This window comes from Lytechinus variegatus, chromosome 13, assembly GCF_018143015.1.
Source record: "Lytechinus variegatus isolate NC3 chromosome 13, Lvar_3.0, whole genome shotgun sequence".
NCBI lineage: Eukaryota > Metazoa > Echinodermata > Echinoidea > Temnopleuroida > Toxopneustidae > Lytechinus > Lytechinus variegatus.
The window spans coordinates 17,156,081-17,177,117 of record NC_054752.1 but is presented as its reverse complement, the minus strand read 5'-3'; the positions used below and the strand labels follow the sequence as shown (position 1 = coordinate 17,177,117).

General features: G+C 36.7%; 2 protein-coding genes across 3 annotated transcripts; both read right to left on the bottom strand.

Moving 5' to 3' along the window:
* Positions 1-1,982: 1,982 nt before the first annotated feature.
* LOC121426751 (probable prolyl 4-hydroxylase 10) lies at positions 1,983-12,863 on the bottom strand. 2 transcript variants are annotated; one of them, XM_041623136.1, is made up of 6 exons: positions 12,205-12,863; positions 10,800-10,990; positions 9,274-9,462; positions 7,349-7,462; positions 3,387-3,525; positions 1,983-2,457 (listed from the first exon to the last, which is right to left on the bottom strand). In XM_041623136.1, the coding sequence occupies exons 1-6, from the start codon at positions 12,702-12,704 to the stop codon at positions 2,274-2,276; spliced, it is 1,317 nt and encodes a 438-aa protein (XP_041479070.1). In that variant the 5' UTR covers positions 12,705-12,863; the 3' UTR covers positions 1,983-2,273. The 2 variants fall into 2 exon arrangements, with proteins under 2 accessions (XP_041479070.1, XP_041479071.1); XM_041623137.1 differs by having other exon boundaries at positions 12,794-12,847.
* Positions 12,864-19,163: 6,300 nt separating this feature from the next.
* On the bottom strand, positions 19,164-20,789 carry LOC121426798 (histamine H2 receptor-like). Its single transcript, XM_041623195.1, has one exon. The coding sequence runs from the start codon at positions 20,360-20,362 to the stop codon at positions 19,280-19,282; it is 1,083 nt and encodes a 360-aa protein (XP_041479129.1). The 5' UTR covers positions 20,363-20,789; the 3' UTR covers positions 19,164-19,279.
* Positions 20,790-21,037: the final 248 nt, after the last annotated feature.

Sequence of the window (21,037 nt, the reverse complement as noted above, 5' to 3'; positions counted from 1 at the left end):
TGCATATTGTGGTCACTCCATCCTTTTTACCTCCATGGTAATACATGATTACCTTTCAGTTTCATGAAATTGGTCCCAAACTTTCAAGTTATGATGACATTTCTAAAAATATCCCCAACATGGTCAAAGTTCATTGGCCTTGGACGACATTGATCATGTGACCTGGAACTTTTGCAAGATATCAGACATATTTGATTATCCTTTTGTTCAATTTTCATTAATAAGGTCCACATACTTTCCAAGTCAAGATGAGATTTAAAAAGCTTAACCTTGGTTAAAATTTGAATGTTGAAGGCAAGACAAACCCCCTCCCAACTTATTATTTCTCTCTATGCATGTCTCCCTCTCCCCTCTACCTTTTCTCTCTCTCCCTCTCTTCTTCTCCCTCCCTCCCCAAGCCTCTATCTCTCCAACTCCAAGTACTAAGTACTTTGATGATCTAAATACATGTAGTGTAGTCCCAGGGAATAGTCCATAAGTATATGAGAGATTATTTTACTTCACAAAAATTAATAGAAGCAAACCATTGCAGTGTTTTAGAAATAATTACAACAATTCGGTAGAAATCATTTATTGCACATTAAATTTGACAAAAAATCACACAGTACAGTCACCTAATATTAGATGTAGAGTTTTGTCATTAAACTATATTTAAAAAAAAAACATGTAGAAAAAATATATTCACAGCTTCATGAACTGCATGTGTATGGGAACAGTACAGGGGCCATGGAATGGTTTTGGAAGTGGGAAGGGACTGACCATAAAAAAGTGGAGGGATGAGGCCAATCGCCAATGTACGGGTGAATGCGCCCAAAGAAGCCAATTGACTGGTGAAACCTCACAACAGAGATTTTTTTCCTTTTGTTATTTTTCTTAAATTAATTTTCTTCATATTTCAAATACACTATAATGCATAGATATGCAGGCCTTTTTTAATCTCAGATGATTCCATTTCACCAACATTTATTACTTGTCAAACTTATCAGAACTTTTTTTTGTAATAAAATATATACTCATTTTTAGATATAGATGAATATGCCAAAGTCAAATACCTTTTGACCATGTCCAGAAATCTGTTTGACTTAGGAAAAATTTGATTTAGAATACATAAATTATGCATGGTAGCATAACTGCTTCCACTTCGAAAAATATTTGACTTATATCTTATATGAGAATGAATCAACAATGGTACGCCAGGCTTCGCGATCTGCCACGACCATGAGAGTTGGAAAACCATGGTCAGTCATTATACTCATAAGAGGTCAACAGGAGATCGATAAAGTGACCCTTATTGTGGTTTATGAGAACTAATAAAAATATACAATAATACACATCATGTAAGATATAACTTTGAATTAGATGCAAGAGTTACAGTTTGAACACATCCAAGGCATTGTCAATGGTTTAAGTGGTCTCAATGACGATAAGTATTCTAATACTCAAGCAAAGTCATATGATATATATTTTATGAGATATATAGTGATGTGAATCCTTAGCTTTTAGTGTACCACTTTTAATTATAATCTCATTGGTCAATTTTATTTGTGAGAAAATCCTGTATTTACCTAATTTACTTTAACTAAAAAAAGATCACACGGGTAATATGAACCCATATCACCTGTTTAATGTTCAGCTGTTGTTGTTTTGATATTGTTTTCATTGTAACACGCATGCCAGAGCTGTTTTCAACCACATAATATGAGACCATATTACATGGTATGTAAGTGACTAGTGTACTACAGCATCGCTCTGTGTACTACTATCTGCACAATTAATTTCAATGTCAAAATGCACATTCCTTTTACTGTGATCATTGTGATGTCATGAATTAATGCAGGGTTTTGCAGTTTTGGGTTCTATTCTACTGATGTCCTTTATTCTGCAATAATATAAGGATACACTCTATGGAGATCAAAAGTGTCACACCTCCTTTTAATACGGAATATGGAAAATATCTACATTCTGTTTACATATTCCTTTTGCTTTCGGGCCTCATGAAATATGGAACCAGAATGCAGATATTTCCTGTATCACCTGAACAAGCAGGGTGTAACTATTGCTATTTCAATGTATCCTCGTCCCAAACCATGATTGGTCATTATTCTTTACTAATGACCGCTAAAAGCAGGTCATTATTAAATCTATGCACTAGGCCAAACATATGATTAATCACATGCACGCCGGCCACAAATCAGGATCCCATTGGTAACCTCAAATGCATAAAAGGACATTACTATCATTATAGAAGGGGATACAGCACCTCAGCTACTGGATCAGGATAACCCCGACTGCAAGGCTCTGTACTCTGTCAGGTGGTCATTGTTCCATTCATCGTACCATCGGCAGCTTCCATGCTCGTACTCGTCACAGCTCACCCTAGGCTGGCCCGGTGCTCTGGCAGGCAAGGCAGGCTCAGGTGCCCTCCTGCCAAGGTAGGCAAAGCTCTGATAGTAGTACCTGGGATAAAGGAGAGGATTAAATGCCAGTTGTGGTAACAACCTCGCACGAGTTTGAACAGAATCTAATAAAATGACCACCCAAGAGAAATGTAGTCTTTATATGCTGGTGGTCTTTACAGAAACTTTACTGCAATACATGTTACACTGTGGAAAAATTATTATAGGGAAACAAAACAAGTAGTCGTTATAGACAGCTGTTCCTTCTCCACAAGGCAGTTGTTTAGGAAGGTTTGACTATGATAACAATGTCATATATCCGCTTTTATATCGGTAAAATGACTCAAAGGGCTTTAGAAGGATGTACAATCATTACCCTGATCATCAGTGGGGCGTTCCATGAAAAGGACTTGTCAGATGTTTTTTCCGACAAGTCTCATTTTTTCCGACAGTATCAGTGCTTCTCAGCCAATCAAAATTGAGCAAAGTTGTCAGATCTGACAACTTGTCGGACAGAACTGTTGATGAAACGCTCGCAAGATCACCGCCTTTTCAGACACAACTTATGTCTTTCTCTACTACCTGGCGAACATTGCAACATTCTTGATATCAAGAAATAGAATAAAATAAGAAAACAGCTTGCTATACATACAGGTACTTTAGCAAAAGCTGGGTCAATGGCCCAGGTGTAACAGGTGTGACAGCCCTGTTTGGAATCAAAGAAACACCCAAATACTTTCAGAGGTTATTCGTACTGCACATATTACCCTTGCCAGGTGCTCTTGACACTCCTTCATTGCCCCAGCTAAGCTAGTCTACTGATTGTGGTGCTAACAGCTTTTTGAGGAATCACTTCCTGCCAATACAATGTTGATCAATTTTTGACGAAGGAAATTACGTCATGGCTGGGATTCGAGTCAACGACCCTCTCTTTCATAGCCCAAAGACTAATCCACTAGGCCACAACGCTATGTTAATGGTTAAACTTACCATCTCTGAATAATGTATTTATGTCCTTTCATGACCTGGGCTGCCTCATGTACAGAGATGGGTTCACACTCTCCATTGCTGTTCATGTTATTCCAGACGATTGCCTGACCTCTCTTTGGCTTCACACTGATTCCCAACTCTGTGCCAGAAGCAATGAAAACAAGGAGAAAGATGTTGATTTTACAAGCAATGTCTTCTGAAAAGAACTGAGGTAATAACGTCTCTCGAAAAAATTCTGAGATTATCTACACATAAAGGAAACCAAAACGCAAGAAGAGAAGCAATCTTATTGGAAAGAGTAAAATGAGAGGAATAATCTAAAACAAGTTTCATGAAAATTGGTTGTGAAAAAAAGCAAGTTATGGACGTTAAAAAGGTCTTCTTGTAATAATAATAATATAGGGTATTTATATTGCGCACATTTCCACCTAGACCAAAAGCTTCGGTCTCTGTTATGTTGGTTTTTCAGCTGAACTCCGTTGGCTTCACTCACCAAATACAGAGACCGAAGTTCTAGCGCGATCTGTACAGGGGACTCAATGTCCATATGTTTATGTACTTAAGATCGGATAAAACGGGGAAGTAATTTGCGCGACAGCCGAGGTAAGTCACTGTTTTTGTTCCTTTTAACTTGATTTTTCTCCGTTCTTTTGGCAATGAATGCCAAGAGGGAATATCAATTTGCATTTTGGTCGCGTTTATTTTCGAAATTTTCATTTATTAAAGACAAAAATTGAAGAGCCCCGACGGGGGTGGCGATAGCGAGCCATCTGTGTACGAGGAGAATAAAAAAAAATGTTAAAAAACTCCTTGAAACAGAAGGCTGCCAGCTGTCTAATATCCACCTTGTTAGGTGCTCAAGGCGCTTCTATATTATCCGTCTAAGCTAGGCGTTCAGAGCGCACACAGCTTCTTAAGGAATTACTTCCTACCAGTACCCATTTACCTCACCTGGGTTGAGTGCAGCACATTGTGGATCAGTTTCTTGCTGAAGGAAATTACGCCATGGCTGGGATTCGAACCCACGACCCTCTGTTTCAAAGTTCGGAGACTAATGCACTGGGCCACAACTTTCTATGGGGATCCTCAAATTGGGAAACATGCTTCGAAATGGCTGATTTTTGGACAACTCTCCATTTGTTTTTCCCCATTATCTTTCAAATTGCATATTGCCTCTTTTAGGGGGTAATGATGTGAAATATGTAAAATAAAGGGGAAAATCTGAAAATTTGTGTAAAACATAAATGGGTTGTCCACAATATCAGCCATTTTGAAGCATGTTTGCCAATTTGAGGATCCCCATAGAAAGTACAACAAGACTTATTAAACGGCGATAACTTGGCTATTTCATAACCGACTTTGATGGAACTTGTTTGAAATGGTTCCTCTTGTTTTACTCTATCCAATAAGATTGCTTTTCTACTTGGGTTTTGCATTCCCCGAGCTTCCCCAGCTCTATCCCCGATGGCATTGGTCATCGGCACTTTCCTTGTTTTTTTCCTCAGTTTTCAAATTCCATATCATCATGAGTAAGCCCAAAATATTGGGGATCTTATTGTTTGTGTCACAGAGTTGTCCAATTTCCTCTAATCAGAATGATTATTTTTAAATTTACACTGTCTTTTCTCATGTCGTTTCAACATACATGATGGTCAGAAGGTCGCCATCTACTCCAACTTGAAAAGTATCTAATGGAAAAAGTTTGCATCCCAATATCTAAATACCATAAAAGGATTGATGGCAAACCAAATGGATTAAGCCCGTGTAATAATTATTAGTATATCTGAGAAGGAGATCAACTGCTTTTAGCTGGGGGTGTTTCATAAAGCTGTTTGTAAGTTAGCGACTTTAAGAACAACTGGTGATCCTTTGGTGAATGGCATACACCAAAACGTTCATTGACAATGGTTTAGTGCATAAGAAATGATCACTCAGTCGTTCTTAAAGTCGCTCTTAACTTACAAACAGCTTTATAAAACAGGCACCTGTTGAACTAACAAGTGGAATGCCTCTGGCCGTCTCACCTGCATCACGCAGTTCAATATAGCAGCAGTGCTGACTTTGAATACTACTCTAACTCGCACAAGATGTTCAGTGATACATGGTTACTCTTATGTCCACTTTTTATGAACTAGACCATTAAACTTACAGAGATATGATGGTTATTCAACAGATACACCCAATTCGGCCAAAGTTCATTGACCTTTGACCTTGGTCATGTGACCTGAAACGCGCACAGGATGTTCAGTGATACTTGATTACTCTAATGTCCAAGTTTAACGAACTAGACCAATAAACTTTCAAAGTTATGATGGTAATTCAACAGATACCCCGATTCGGCCAAAGTTCATTGGCCCTAAATGACCTTTGACCTTGATCATGTGACCTGAAACTCAAACAGGATGTTCAGTGATACTTGATTACTCTTATGTACGAGTTTCATGAATCAGATCCATAAACTTTCAAAGTTATGATGGTAATTCAACAGATACACCCAATTCGGCCAAAGTTCATTGACCTTTGACCTTGGTCATGTGACCTGAAACGCGCACAGGATGTTCAGTGATACTTGATTACTCTAATGTCCAAGTTTAACGAACTAGACCAATAAACTTTCAAAGTTATGATGGTAATTCAACAGATACCCCGATTCGGCCAAAATTCATTGACCCTAAATGACCTTTGACCTTAATCATGAGACCTGAAACTTGCACAAAATTTTCAGTGATGCTTGATTACTATTATGTCTAAGTTTCATGAATCAGATCCATAAACTTTCAAAGTTATGATGGGAATTCAACAGATATCCCCAATACGGCCAAAGTTCATTGACCCTAAATAACCTTTGACCTTGGTCATGTGACGTGAAACTCAGGCAGGATGTTCAGTGATACTTGATTAACCTTCTGTCCAAGTTTCATGAACTAGGTCCATATATTTTCTAAGTTATGATGACATTTCAAAAACTTAACCTCAGGTTAAGATTTCGATGTTGAATCCTCCAACATGGTCTAAGTTCATTGACCCTAAATGACCTTTGACCTTGGTCATGTGACATGAAACTCTAATAGGATGTTCAGTAATACTTGATTAACCTTATGGCCAAGTTTTATTAACTAGGTCCATGTACTTTCTATGTTATGATGTCATTTCAAAAACTTAACCTCAGGTTAAGATTTGATGCTGACGCCGCCGTCGGCGCATATAGTCTCACTTTGCTTCGCAGGTGAGACAAAAATTCTGTACACCAATTGTCCAATCCTAACATTAAACAAACAATATACAAAAAGGCTAAAGAGCAATGTGCATCGTGCCATTTCATAGCGAGTTTTGCACTGCCATGCAGAACAAATTCTAGAAAACAGTAAATGTATTGAAAATGTCCATCAAATGACAATGACAACAGGGAGGTCTTTGTAAAAAAAATGGTGAACCAGAACAGCAGTTTGTCCTAGGTTTCAGAGCTCAAAAGAATTACAAAGAGTCCTTTATCAACAGTCCTGGTGGGTGTTTCATAAAGCTGTTCGTAAGATTTAAGCACAACTGGTGATCCTTTTTTGTGCTATGTGATATCACTGTGTAATTGATTTATGACATAAGAACAGGTTCCAGTCGTTTGTAAAGTTCTGCGTAACTTTATGAACTGGCGGGTGTTTCATAAAGCTGTTCGCAAGAGCGACTTTAAGAACGACTGGTGAACCTTTCTTGTAGTACATGGTATATACATTGCCGATGGTTTAGCACATAAGATAGGATCCCCAGTCGTTCTTAAAGTCGCTCTTAACTAACGAACAGCTTTATGAAACGGTCCCCAGCTTTATGAAACACCCACCAGGACGAGAAGGTTGTTTTGATTCATCAATTTTTGACAATGACTTCTTGGTTGTTCTTTGTCACGAAAGGAATTTCTATGATCTTGAAAGCGTTCTGCGGCGTGATACGAAAAACTCCCTTTTACTTGCCAGGGAACTTTGTCTCTCCTCCTTCTTCCACATCTTGCAGATAAACCAGTATGGTGGCAAACCTGTCCCTCTTGTCCTGGTTACCAAGAGTACAGTCTGTATGGGTCTTGTATCCTGATCATCAATGATAAAGAAGAAATAGTATACAAATAGCGAATAGGCACCATTGCACGTATAAGAATATTGTGTTGTACAACGCCTTGGACTTTATCGAAAATACCGGGGAAAAGGGAGTTTTTTCTTGCAGTATCTATGAAAAGGGAGCAAAAAATTGAAAATGAAAAGCAAATCCCACAAGCGCACATGACCTCGGGCAGCATTGCACATGGTGCCAGCAAGCTATGTGCATATTTAACCTTCATTTACTGAGCGCAATGAATTGAATCGTATTGTGACGTCACCTCCTAAAGCCGTGCAACGGTACATTTTGGATGGTACGTCTTGTGTGCAACGGTAAGAATGTGTAACATTCAGCCTCCCATACGCTCGCGTACAACAAGCTAAGTAGGCGGTGTACAATATAATAAAACACATGGATCATGTTTTGTGAATACCAGGGTCCCGTAACACAAAGGTTAGCAAATTAATCGTACGCTTCATTTTTACAATTGATTGTACATTGTAGTCGATGGAATAAATTGTAGAAAAATGTTCTACGATCATCGCTAAGCTTTGTGTTACGGGCCCCAGATCTTTCTAAATCTTCTCTTTCAAAATACAAAGTAGACTGCCTTGCAACATTTTTTTTTCCTTCAAATAAATAGGTGCTTGGGCAGTATAGTCTCCCACATACACTACACAGCTTTTCATTGTATTTAATAAACCAACGTTGAATATTGCTCAAGCCCTCTCTAACTTTTAATCTAGAAAAGCACCCGGCACAGGTTATGACCATCATCAAAATTCTTAAAGGTATCTTGGTATTCTAAAAATTTTAACATGGATCGTGAAGTACAGCTAATTGCTTCTTGCACAAAATTTCTGCAATAATTATTACAAAAAGAAACTGGAGCAGTGATACTGTTTTTTTTTTATCCTGGACACTGTCTTTATTTAAGTGTTTTTCAAGAGGGTGTGACTAAAGAAACTATATAAAGGTAAGTATGCCAGTTGTGGAAATGAATTCAAAGCGAGTTTGTAAAGAATCCAATAAAATGAACATGCAAATATCTATTCATATGAATAAAGAATATGTTCCCAAGTGTTCTGGAAGAAATTGTGTAATTGCTGAGAAACGGGTGAAATAAGCATGATATTTCACCAAATTCTAGAGTATTTTCCCTCAGCAAATTATACGTTGTCCCATATATGATTATCTGTGTTAGCTGTCTTCGGTGAGATCATTTTTCAGATTAGATTTCATGATTTCATTGGCCCGTATTCTGAAGTTGGCTTTAACTTTACCATGGTCTAAATCTGTGCTAAAATTATGGGAAGCCAAGCTTTTCAAAATTTTGTTTACAGTGATTGCTTCTCAAGCTAAATGTCATACTTATCCTTCCCAGGCAAATAATAATGTTTTGGGAGTCAAATTAGCTGATACATTGTACCTCTACTGTTAGAGATTTGTGTAACAACTGGCTTTCCATAGTTAAACCACAACTTAAACCAGAGTTAAAATTAAACCTGACTCCAGAGTACGGGCCATAAAGTTCAGTTTAAACTGTACAAGACCTATACCTAGGATAATCTGGGCCCGTTTCATAAAGGACTTACAACTGTTGTAACTTTGCCATTATGGCAAACACCATGGTAACAGGGCTCAGCAGCCAATCAGAATCAGGGTTACCATGGTAGTTGCCATAATGGCAAAGTGACAAATGTTGCAACTCTTTATAAACGGGCCTCTGGTGACAATTAAATTGATTTTGCATACATTCTCATGAAATCAATGTTTACTGCAAGTTCGTTATTCTTAAACTCACCTATTCCTTCTGGATAGGAGGTCACTTGGAATTTCCCGCCATTAGACTGTTCGAGCCCTGTTGCTTGGAAGACCCTATCCTCAAAGACGGTGGAAAACTTGCTCTCTGTCGGGTAGAAGGATGTACTGCGGGACCATGTCAGGGATGAACCAAGCCTCTCGGAGAAACTGGAATTTATGCAGGCCGTTCCTGAAAATCGAAAATAATCCAACTTAAAAATTATTATAAAGATATACAGTTCTTCTACAGAACAAATTCAATGATGATACAATGTTTCCCTGTGATTCCAAAGGGACTTGGATATTATTACCCCAGATGAGCCTGACAGCCTTTTACAGTGCACAAGCACTTGAAGGAATTCCTGCCAGAGATACATTTACCTTACCTGGGTGCAGTGCAGCACAATGTGTATCAAATTCTTGCTGATAAAAATTATGCTATTGCTGGGGATTTGAACCCATGACTCTCTGTTTCAAAGTACGGAGACTAATCTACTAGCCCACACCACATAATAAACAGCTTGGTCTCTTTCATAAATGTTTACAAAATGAGTGTATGCCATTTAAAGTATCAAATTAACATAAATATCCTTATCTAGTAAATGGTATAAAATAGCGAATAGGCATGAGTGCGATGGTGTGAGATTTCGCATGAGGTGAATAGAGCATCTCCTTCTTTCACCAAATGCAAATTCTCGCACCATTGCACTATTAAGAATGTTCGCTTTTTGTGTTGTACAACGCCTCGGAATTTAGAAAAAATATGAAGAAAAAAAAGAGTGTTTCCCTGCAGTAATTTATGAAAAGGGAGCAAAAATTTGAAAGCAAAAGGCAAAATCCCACAAGCACACATGACCTTGGGCAGCATTGCGCTCTTAGTCAGCAGGCTTATTTATTTATTCATTTTATTTATAAGTCTTTTTTTAGTAGGGTGGCTCCATCAGTATTTGATATACTGTTGTCCTTGGAGGCCCTACAACAAAAATACAAACATTTAACAAACATGAGTATAAACAGTGTACAATGTAAGTTGAACAAATAAACTGTATTTAAAGAAAAGAACAACACAAGGGGCCAGTTTATAAATTAAGACTATTATAACGCCAAAATAGAAGACTAAATGAGGATTCCGATTAAGCATTTCTTAAAAAATTAGGTAGATTGTTCCAAATGAATGCACCAGCAAAAGAAAAACTTTGCCCATTTCTGTTCGAACTCTGGGCAAAATCAATCCTGTGCTTTGTGCACTACGAGTATGAATACTTATACTTATAAGTCTACGAGTACTTATATGCGTACTGCACCTTCATTTTACTGAGCGCAATGAATTAAATCATATTGTGACATCACCTCCAAAAGCCATGCAACAGTACATTTTGGATGGTACTTCTTGTGTGGGACGATACAAATGTTTGACATTCAGCCTCTAATTTGCTCGTGTACAACAAGCTAAGTAGGCGTTGTTCAATATAGGTTTAAAATGGTTAATAAGAAGAAGAAATCCTGTCAAATCTACCATCATATTACCTTCTGTGAAATCTTTATAAGACACAGTAACACCTTTCATCCCTGCATCCTGTATGTGTCGTCTTAGTGTGCTCAGGCTGTCAAAGCAAATGATAGGATTCTGAGAGCTGGTCTTGGTGAGGTAATGCTGGTGAACCCGCATCAAGCCGCTGCATTCTCGGTCTGTCAGAAAACCTTCAATCTTGTACACCCTGCAGGAGAGAGCATGACAGAAAGAATACCGAAATATATTTTATTATCATTTTGATGTCACTCATGCCCAGGAAGCAAGTGAACTGAATCACAGTGAAATGCAGGACTCCCCTCCTATGCAATATTATACAAATAATGCATGCATCCGAGTGCGTTAGTGGAAATGCAGAGCATGCAAGGTTTCTTTAGATAGGTGCCGTACTGTGCACGAACCGCTGGCGGCGAATGCCCAGTGTGCATCATCTGAAGAAATTGATCTTTCTCTGCATTTACTTTTAAGCATGACAGAGCAAGTGCATTATTTGTTTTATAAAATAGCAACACAGAAACAAATTCAGAAAAAGCTACAGTACAGTTGGATGTCATGTGACACGTTTTGGCCAATCGTGATGCTTGAAATAATACACCTATTTTATAAAACTTATTGTTGTTGCACAGGTGGACCTCTAACTACACTGGGGTTCCCTGTCCTGGTCCCTAATCTTACACAGACTAGTGAAGTGGGTTCTTTATCAGCAAAGAGGGTGACTGGTCTTTACAGGTGACATCTATTCTAATTCCTATACAATGGATATAGTGTGATTCCACTGTATTACATAGCCTGTGTTATTTTTTTTTCTGGTCACAAGTTGTAGTATCAACATTTGGAATCAGAACCAAAGTTGAGTTTTTGAAATGCTATATCTTCAATAGTATAAGGACCATTTTCACAAAACTGGGGCAAAGGCATTCATTCAATGAACAAGGTTATGATTATAGTTTTTTATAGGGTAATAGTGGATTACTGATCATTTGGCATAACTCATTACAAAAACATGATGTACTATTCCATAAACCTTTTGACAGCATCCAGACCATGGCATTGGACATACATGTAAATGCAATATAGCCTAGGCCTATATCTATGCCTCGGAAAAAATATCTAATTCTATTAAGTATTCTGGGAAATTATTAATTATTAGAAATGGTACAAAGAATATTTACGCATTTACACATTTATGGAGGATATCAGTAATTCAGTAGGCCTCCATATTCCCCCAAGGCCCAAACATAATTATTTTCGTCTAAACATTGGTGGTTACACTGGTTAGATCTAGGCCGATAAAGTTCTATATCATGTATACCGGTATGTAGATCTACTATGTAATTGAAATGTCATTTTCTCAAATTTTAGGTCTGTTCTTAAACTTACATTACAGCCAGCCAAACTTACTTCACTGGAGATGCTAGGTTGTTTTTGGTGAGTTCAACAGGAGTGACAATGTTTCCTTCCACCTTAATCTCCTGCATCCTAAGAGAATCCAGTATAGCTGGCTTGAAGCTTTCCGTCTCTGAGATCCTTTCCTTTGATTTTTTATCTTTCCTTGTTTGTGACTGTGTCTTTTCAACATCCTTTTTTGTTTTGTCTCTTGTTTTGTCATTTCTGCGCTTATTTCCATGGATAATTGGCTCCTTCTTTGTCGAGTTAGATGGGTTGGTGACGTTATTTGTTGATAAATCAAAAGATGGAGGGAAAACAATGAGCCCGAATACACCAAACAGGATGGGTAAAAACATTATGGCCGCTACCCGTACATACTTATTGTGCGCAATACTCTTGCGAGCCTTCGCCTGACCGGCCCCGCTGCGATTCCTCCCACCGCCCGCTGATGAGCCATCGGCCCTATTGGAAGTCGGTGTTCGCTTGTTAAGACGTTTTGTGGGCTTCGTCATGGCAAATATTTATGATTTACTCTGAGAAATAAGCAATATAGAATCTCCTACTTGATAATTACTGTTCCAGTTTAAAATTACATGCTTACACGACTTTTGTTGATGAGAAAACAAAGCTTTCAGACGACATCGTCCTCGCCCCTTTTCGCTAAGGTATCCGAAAATTATAATAACTGAATGAATGAGGAAAAATGTGGGAAATAGTTGGCCAAGCCTGCAGGAATTATTCAACATGGTGAAGTTTATTCCGAGTCAATTGTGATTCTGTATTCCAATATTTTTCACTTGTACTAGATAATAAATATCCACGATTTTGAACTCGATACATATTGTTTTATAAAGTAAAATATGGTTTATAAAGATGAGGGTAAGTGATGTATTAGACCTAATAGGGCATGGTTTTCATCCTTCATGGTTTATTATTATTTCTGTACTTTGTTTCTGTCTTTCAGTTGAAAGCGACTCACATTGACATTTTTAGAGGAAAATAAAACCCCCCAGAAATTTAAGGATATTCAGATATTATAGACAAAAGTTTTAATGTTTTCAGTCTAACATTATGAGATGAGGCGAGGCCAACTCAACAGATGACGAAGGACACCATTATTAAAAAATTTTGATTAAGCTTTCGTCTTTTAATTGAGACTTCGTCAATAGCGTCTGTAATTACAGACTATTGTGATAGTTTTAAGTATGACCGTATCCTATCTCGTTCTTTGAGGAAAGACTTTCCTAAAGAACGGGAGAGGATACGGTCGTGAATATATATTAATATATATATACAGTATATATATATATATATATATATATATATATATATATATATATATATATATATTATATAAAATATATATATATATATATATATATATATATATATATATATATATATATATATATATATATATATATATATATTACGTACGCGACGACCAGATGCTGGTGATTGTACGTCAACGGACAGATACAGATACAGATATATATATTCTTTTCTTACTATCTTAGGACATTATGTCGTATATTACTTGTAAATATTTTTATTATCATTATTTTATTTTTTAGGAGGCTGCACTCTACAAGCTCCGCTTTTTAGCAGCCTCCTCCATTTTCAACCTGATTTGTAATAATCTTGAATATAATTTTCTGTACAGGAATAATTGAAATATGTTTTGTTATTTATGTATGTCAACATGTACAGAAGAAACTGTAATTGTTGAAAATGGAAATAAACGAATGAAATGAAATGAAATGAAATTATTAGAGTAGGGTAATTTTCCGGTGGGAAACTCGTTGTCGAGCTAGTACACACCGTATTTTTTTAACCATCCATACGTTCTTTGATAATATTTTGATATGATATTTCTCATTTCTTGAAGTATATTGTATAATATTATATATTGATATTATACATGTTTTATGTGTATGTTATTATTTCTAATTACGTTCAATTACCACCGGAACGCAATCGGTTCAAGGGAATGAAATTATTATAAAAAGAAATCATTTGAGAATGCAAGCACAACGAAAGAGGAAGGTGGAGAAGGGGAAGAAGAAGAAGAAGAAGAAGAAGAAGAAGAAGAAAAAGAAGAAATGAGGAAACGAAGAAGGAGAAGAAGAAGAACAAAGGAGATGGAGGAGTAGGAAGAAGAAGATAAAGAAGAAAAAGAACAAAAAAAAACATAATAAAAAGTACAAGTTCGACATAGATTTACCTAATATACATTTTACTCAATGTTATTAGGTAATGGTCTTTTTTCTATTTCTTAATAATATTGGTTTTTTCATGTAGGCATGTCAATTCACCTTTACCGACACGACATATCCCTGGTCATTATGGCAAATTGAACGAGTGTATTTTCAGATTGCATTATTAAAATAATAGTATACGTCTAGTTTGGACTGACCGTATACCATTCCCATCATGGGAAATGGTCGAATTTCTGAGAAATGAAACTGACGTTATTATTGTCATTTAGGCCCAATATAAATACAATTAATTGTATACCTCGGCTGTCCATTTCCATTCACCCAGTTTTAAGATGCATTAATGCTGAGAAAGGGGAAATAAATTGAATAAATATAGAGGCTCTGACAAAGAAAGAAGTGCATCAAATATACTAGTACACCACACCATATTATTCTGACCATATTGTTTTCATAATCATGATAATGACAATACACGACCTCAAGAGCCTATTTAGACGCGAAATTGTCCTTTGTGCCATTGGTGTTCTCAATGAAATGAAAACATGCTACCTGGGCGGTTCTTCATAATACATCACGCGACGTTAGACACGCTGTAAAGATGATGTATCTACATGTATTATATTTTCATATACAGATCTGACATTCATATTACGAGCAGAAACTCATTTTCATTCAAACTCTTTTCTCTCAATGAATTTCCGTCATGATTATGTAGAAATATTATTTTGTATTATGAAGGGACTAGTCCGCATACATTCGTAATTCCGAAGCTTCCTTATTCCGAAGGTTCGGTTATTCCGAAGGTTCGTAATTCCGAAGGTACGTTAATCCGAAAACGAAATTAATTCATTTTGGTAACTGAAGAACGGTGCTGTTCTTGCAAGATAATATGATATTATGCAATGATAAACTAACGAACGATGATATATGTTTTTTTTGTGGCCAAAGCATGTATTGATTTAAGAATAGGCGCCCGGATCAAACATACGCTTAATTTCGATTTAATCTGAGCAAATGCTGTCCAAGCAAATGGTTTAAAGATGCAGCTAGGGGATTAAGTGTGTTGGTCGTTTTCGAGTAACCTCCAGAAAATAGGATTTGTATTGGAGGGGATGTCATTTTTAATAAGAGCTTCTCCTGAAAATTAATCTAAAATGTATACTTTAAATAAAGTATTTATTTTGAAAAAAAAAGGAATTCCCCATTTTAGAAAAATAGCATTTCCCTCTTATTTCTTTAGGGGTGACAAGTCCCCCCTGCTACCCCCTCCCCCGGCGGATCCAACTTTCGCCAATGGGGGGGGGGACGATTTTTTTTACCCATAATTTCCCAGATCGGCAGCTTTAAAGATGTTTTTTTTTGTTGGTTTCTTTGAAAGGGTATTCCTAATAGTCAATAATTATTATAAAATAAATTTAATATGTAATAATATCATAAGCCCTTGTTAAATAATGCAAGCGCGAGCTATAGTTTTCGTTGAAAATTGGGGGATGTCATTTTTAATAAGAGCTTCTGCTAGTAATAAAAATAAAAATAATGCATTTTAGTAAATAATACCAATGTTATTATTATTATAGGCCTACATGAAATTTCCAAAAGTTTGAGCTCGTCATTCGCTCGCAACATCTCACAATAATGCCCTTTTAACAGTAATTAAGTCCACAATTGACTAAAAAGCGAGTTTTACAACTTCAGATTTGATTTTTTCAAACCGCTTAATTGCTTGCCACGCTTTCTCGCAAAAAAATAAAACCTAGATATATATGTTATCAATCAGAAATCAATTAAAAAACTTCGCTCAACTTAATTACTACAAAAACACAACTTCTTTACACAGATCATATTGGTGAAAATATCTGTTTGCACCAAAATGCCCTTTTTGGCATGTAAGTGCACTTAAATCAATAAATGCTTGGGCCACAACACACACATATAAATCATCGTTCGTTAGTTTATCATTGCATAACATCCTGTTATCTTGCAAGAACAGCACCGTTCTTGTTCCAAAATAAATTAATTTCATTTTCGGAAATACGAACCTTATTTAATTTTCGGATTAACGAACCCGTTTTCGGATTAACGAACATCGAGGTATAGGCAATTTACGTGTTTCGGAATTACGAACCTTCGGAATAAAGAACCTTCGGAATTACGAAGTGTAATCGGACTAGTCAATCAATCTTTTTTTATGAGATAAGAATGCTCATCTGTAAAATTGTATCCGATTTATATTACTTTGTATTGTGTTTAAACATGTTGAATAGAAATGAAATAAAGATTTGAATTGAATTAAATTTCGATCAATCAATCAATCAATCACTCAATCATTCAATTAATCAATTTTATCAATTAACTAACCACAAATTCATCAATCAAGCAATATGCAAATAGATAAATAAATGAAGGAATAAATAAATAAATGAAAAGATAAAAGAATCAATCAATCAATCAATCATCAATCAATCGTTGAATCGGTCAAACAATCAATCAACCAATAATTAACAATCAAACAATCAAAATGATTTTCACTAATTCACTCACACACTAAAAAGCAGTGGCGGAATAAGCTAAAAAAAACGAGTGGCTAAGTTTAGCGGTTGAAACAAAGGTTAAGAAAAAGATGCGAGGGTGTAAAGCATGTAAGTGCACTTAATTAAATAAATGCTTTGGCCACAACACACACATATATCATCGTTCGTTAGTTTATCATTGCACAATATCCTGTTATCTTGCAAGAACAACACCGTTCTTGTTACCAAAATGTATTTATTTCATTTTCGGAAATACGAAACTTATTTAATTTTCGGATTAACGAACCCTTTTTCGTTTTCGGATTAACGAACATCGAGGTATAGGCAATTTACGTGTTTCGGAATTACGAAGTGTAACCGGACTAGTCAATCAATCTTTTTTTTATGAGATAAGAAAGCTCATCTGTAAAATTGTATCCGATTTGTATTACTTTGTATTGTGTTGAAACATGTTGAATAGAAATGAAATAAAGATTTGAATTGAATTAAATTTCAATCAATCAATCAATCAATTATTCAATTAACTAACCAACCACAAATTCATCAATCAAGCAATATACAAATAGATAAATAAATGAAGGGATAAATAAATAAATGAAAAGATAAAAGAATCAATCAATCAATCAATCAATCGTTGAATCGGTCAAACAATCAATCAACCAATAATTAACAATCAATCAATCAAAATAATTTTCACTAATTCACTCACACACTAAAAAGCAGTGGCGGAATAAGCTAAAAAAATGAGTGGCTAAGTTTAGCGGTTGGAACAAAGGTTAAGAAAAAGATGCGAGGGTGTGAAGCGACCGAACAAAACTTCAACCTTTTTTAAAAAGACCTATTTTTGTATAGATTTTGATATAATATAAAGAATAAAATGTTGTGTTTTCTTCCCTCTCTCCCTTTCCTTTTCTTTCCTTGGTCGTGAAACATTTTTTTTTTTGGGGGGGGGAGGGGAGAGGGAGGGTGCATGGCTCCAATTTAGGCCCCCACGCCAGTGACACTAAAACAAATAAAGTGCTTAATGCAAAATGCACCACCTTTAAGAGTGTGTGAACCAATCGAACATTATTATCAACCAATCATTCTATAAGACAATATCAAGTAATCAAATTGGATGATTTCTTAAATGTAATGTAATTGTACTTTAATGATTAAAAGATAATCAGCATACATTCGTTCTCAACAATCACAACCATTTGGGAAGATTTAATAAAATTTTGCTTTCAATAGCTTCCGTTTTCATCTTTGATTCTTTATACAAAAAACATAACTTTTGAGGATATTGAGCGCTCTTTCTATAAATATCTTAATTTATTCATTTTACAAGTTCTTTGAGAAAAAAAGATTTCTGGAATCATAATGTAACAGTTTATAATCTAAAGAGAATCAGCATAAATATGTACTAAACAATCACGACCATTGAAAATGGAGAAGATTCAATAAATCTTTGATTTCAATGGCTTCTGTTTTCATTTTCTGATTCTTTGTGACAAACATTACTTTTGAGGATATTGAGCGCTCGTTCTATAAATATAAGTTCCTTGATTTAAAAAAAAAAAGATTTCTGGAACCATAATATTACAAGTTATGATTCAGGGTTCGTGGAACCGGGGGCGATGGGGGCTTGAACCCCCATTATTTCAATAAACATATTAAAAGGGTGAACTTGACCATCAAATTGTGAAGAAAATTGACATAACGATCACTTCACTTGTGTAGGATTGAATTGTTACTTCTACATTATCCTTCAAAGGACTAGACCAAACTGAAAATGAAAGATAACACTGAAAACCCACTTCTATAATTTCACATACAAAAGTCATTTGTAACTAACACAGGATAGCCATGCGGATCGCATGTATATAATTCGACTTTTCTATCATTCATTTTTTTCCACCAATCATCAAATAACACATTCATAAGAGATAAGTAAGCCTACTATTGCACAAGAAAGAAAACATCCAATATAATTATTTCCTCAATTATCTAGATCTGCATTTTGCGGGGAATCAGGCAACTCAGAAAGGTATATACATGTATAACAGCATAGGACTCGTGCATTCGCCAGATCCCTCAATCCGTTGCCTATTCTGTGACCAAGAGGTTCGTGTTTTTGCAAAACTCAAGAGAACTACAAAATTGAATTCTTGGCCCAGGGCATCAAAGTTCATTACAGATGAAAAAAATATCGGAATGACAATTGGGGTGGGGTGAATAAACTCAGTTTAACGCAGTTGCCACTAATTATTCCTCGTCAATATTATGTTCTGATTTGCATGACATAGCAATTCGTGTCTCCAATATCACCTGCATTTAGGCCACCGAACTTCATTACTATGATTCTGAAGAGCTTGTCGAATTCGGAGCAATGAATTCAGTATCTCTTTGGGCTGGTCTCCTTATCAAAGGCTGAACACGCAAACCGGCCGAAGCTGTCGAATCCATCAACTGGTTTGACCTCACGGGACATCGCAAGATGCTTCTGAAGGCAACCTTGAAGTCTGGGTGGCGTGTTCCGTAAATGAACGGATTAACACAGGAATTGAACAGGAAGATCATCCCGAAGGCAGGAACCAATCTCTCGCCTCCTGGTATGACCAACTGGATGCTGTAGGGTGATATCAAGATGAGAAAGACAACGATGATGATGAAAAGGTTCTTTGTGACAGACATCTGCCTCTTGCTGAATGTGCTCTTCCTGGCCAGGCCGGCCAACTGCCCAGAGACAGTGACGATCCTGGTGGTGACCCGGGCCATGCGACGAGAATTAGTACGAACATGGCGCCAGATGCGGAAATAGCTAAAGAAGATGATAAAGAGTGGGACGGGGTAGAAGGTAATGGCAAGTATCAAGTTGTAATAGGGCGAGAAGGGATGCGTAGTGTTCCAGATGCACATGCTGTACCGCTCATTGAAGCCGAAGAAGCTGTCTGAAACGATGTACGGAACGATGGATGTCGTCACTGGTATCAACCAGAAAATCATAATGAGGCCAAAGAGAGTTTTGGGGGTCAGGATCTCATGGTACCGATGGTTCGGCAATGTAATCAGGCAAGCCCGGCTTAGCGCGATGCCACCAAGAGTGTACAGACTACAACCGGTGCTGACCATCAGGATCATACCTTCCCACATGCAGATCCAGTCTGGCAAAGGCCACTCGTCCTCACAAAGCAGTGCCAGGGCTGTCCAGGGAAGGTTCAGGCAGCTTATCAAGTCTGCGATGGCGAGGTTGACGACGAAGGTGTTGGTTTTGTTCCGTAGTTTCTTGCTGATGAACACCGCAAGTATGACCAAGGTGTTCCCGAAGGCACCAGAGATGGAGATCAAGCCGGTGACCGTGGCGTAGATGATTCTCTCTGAGTAGTTCTGGTACACTATGGGTTCATCTGCGTCAGTGCAGTTCGCCGTCTCACACATGACGATATCCTCTAGAATATAACTCTCGATCAGAAGATAGCAACTTTCAAATGAAGCCACGAAAATGATTAATCCTGATATCAGATTTCACTTTACTAAAACATTTGGCCCAAATTTTCGTAAAGATTCAAGGCAATTGTTTTCACTCAGCTTACTTTATGAATGTTCCACATTATTCGTCATGTTTTTTATTGCTTATTTAAGTTATTTTATGAATGAATGAACATTCATAATAATACTCAGTAAATTATTCTTGGAAACTCCTTAAAGATTAATTATTTGTTACATCTGTCGAAGTGCATTGGGGAAGCACCGCCTTTTGGGATGATCACATCCACAGACATGCTATATGATAAAACCACCATCAAAATATAGATAATCCAATATTTTGTGCCGCGGATGTGAGGTAAAGACGAGATGCTCTAAACTTTCAGAAGCTGTAGCCAAGCATTCAGTAGAGTAAGTAATTTAACTCCGTTCTATGAAAGAAAATTCAAGAGGTGCATGAAATATCGAATATCTCTGAGAAATATTGTCCGTATAAGAAGGTAATTATTATCTCATTAATTTCATTCTGAGTTGTAGCTCTTTCAAGATGATAGGGCAATATACGAGTGATGTGCCATGATGACAATCGTAATGAGAGTTTGTAATATTGTTGTTATGGTCGATTGG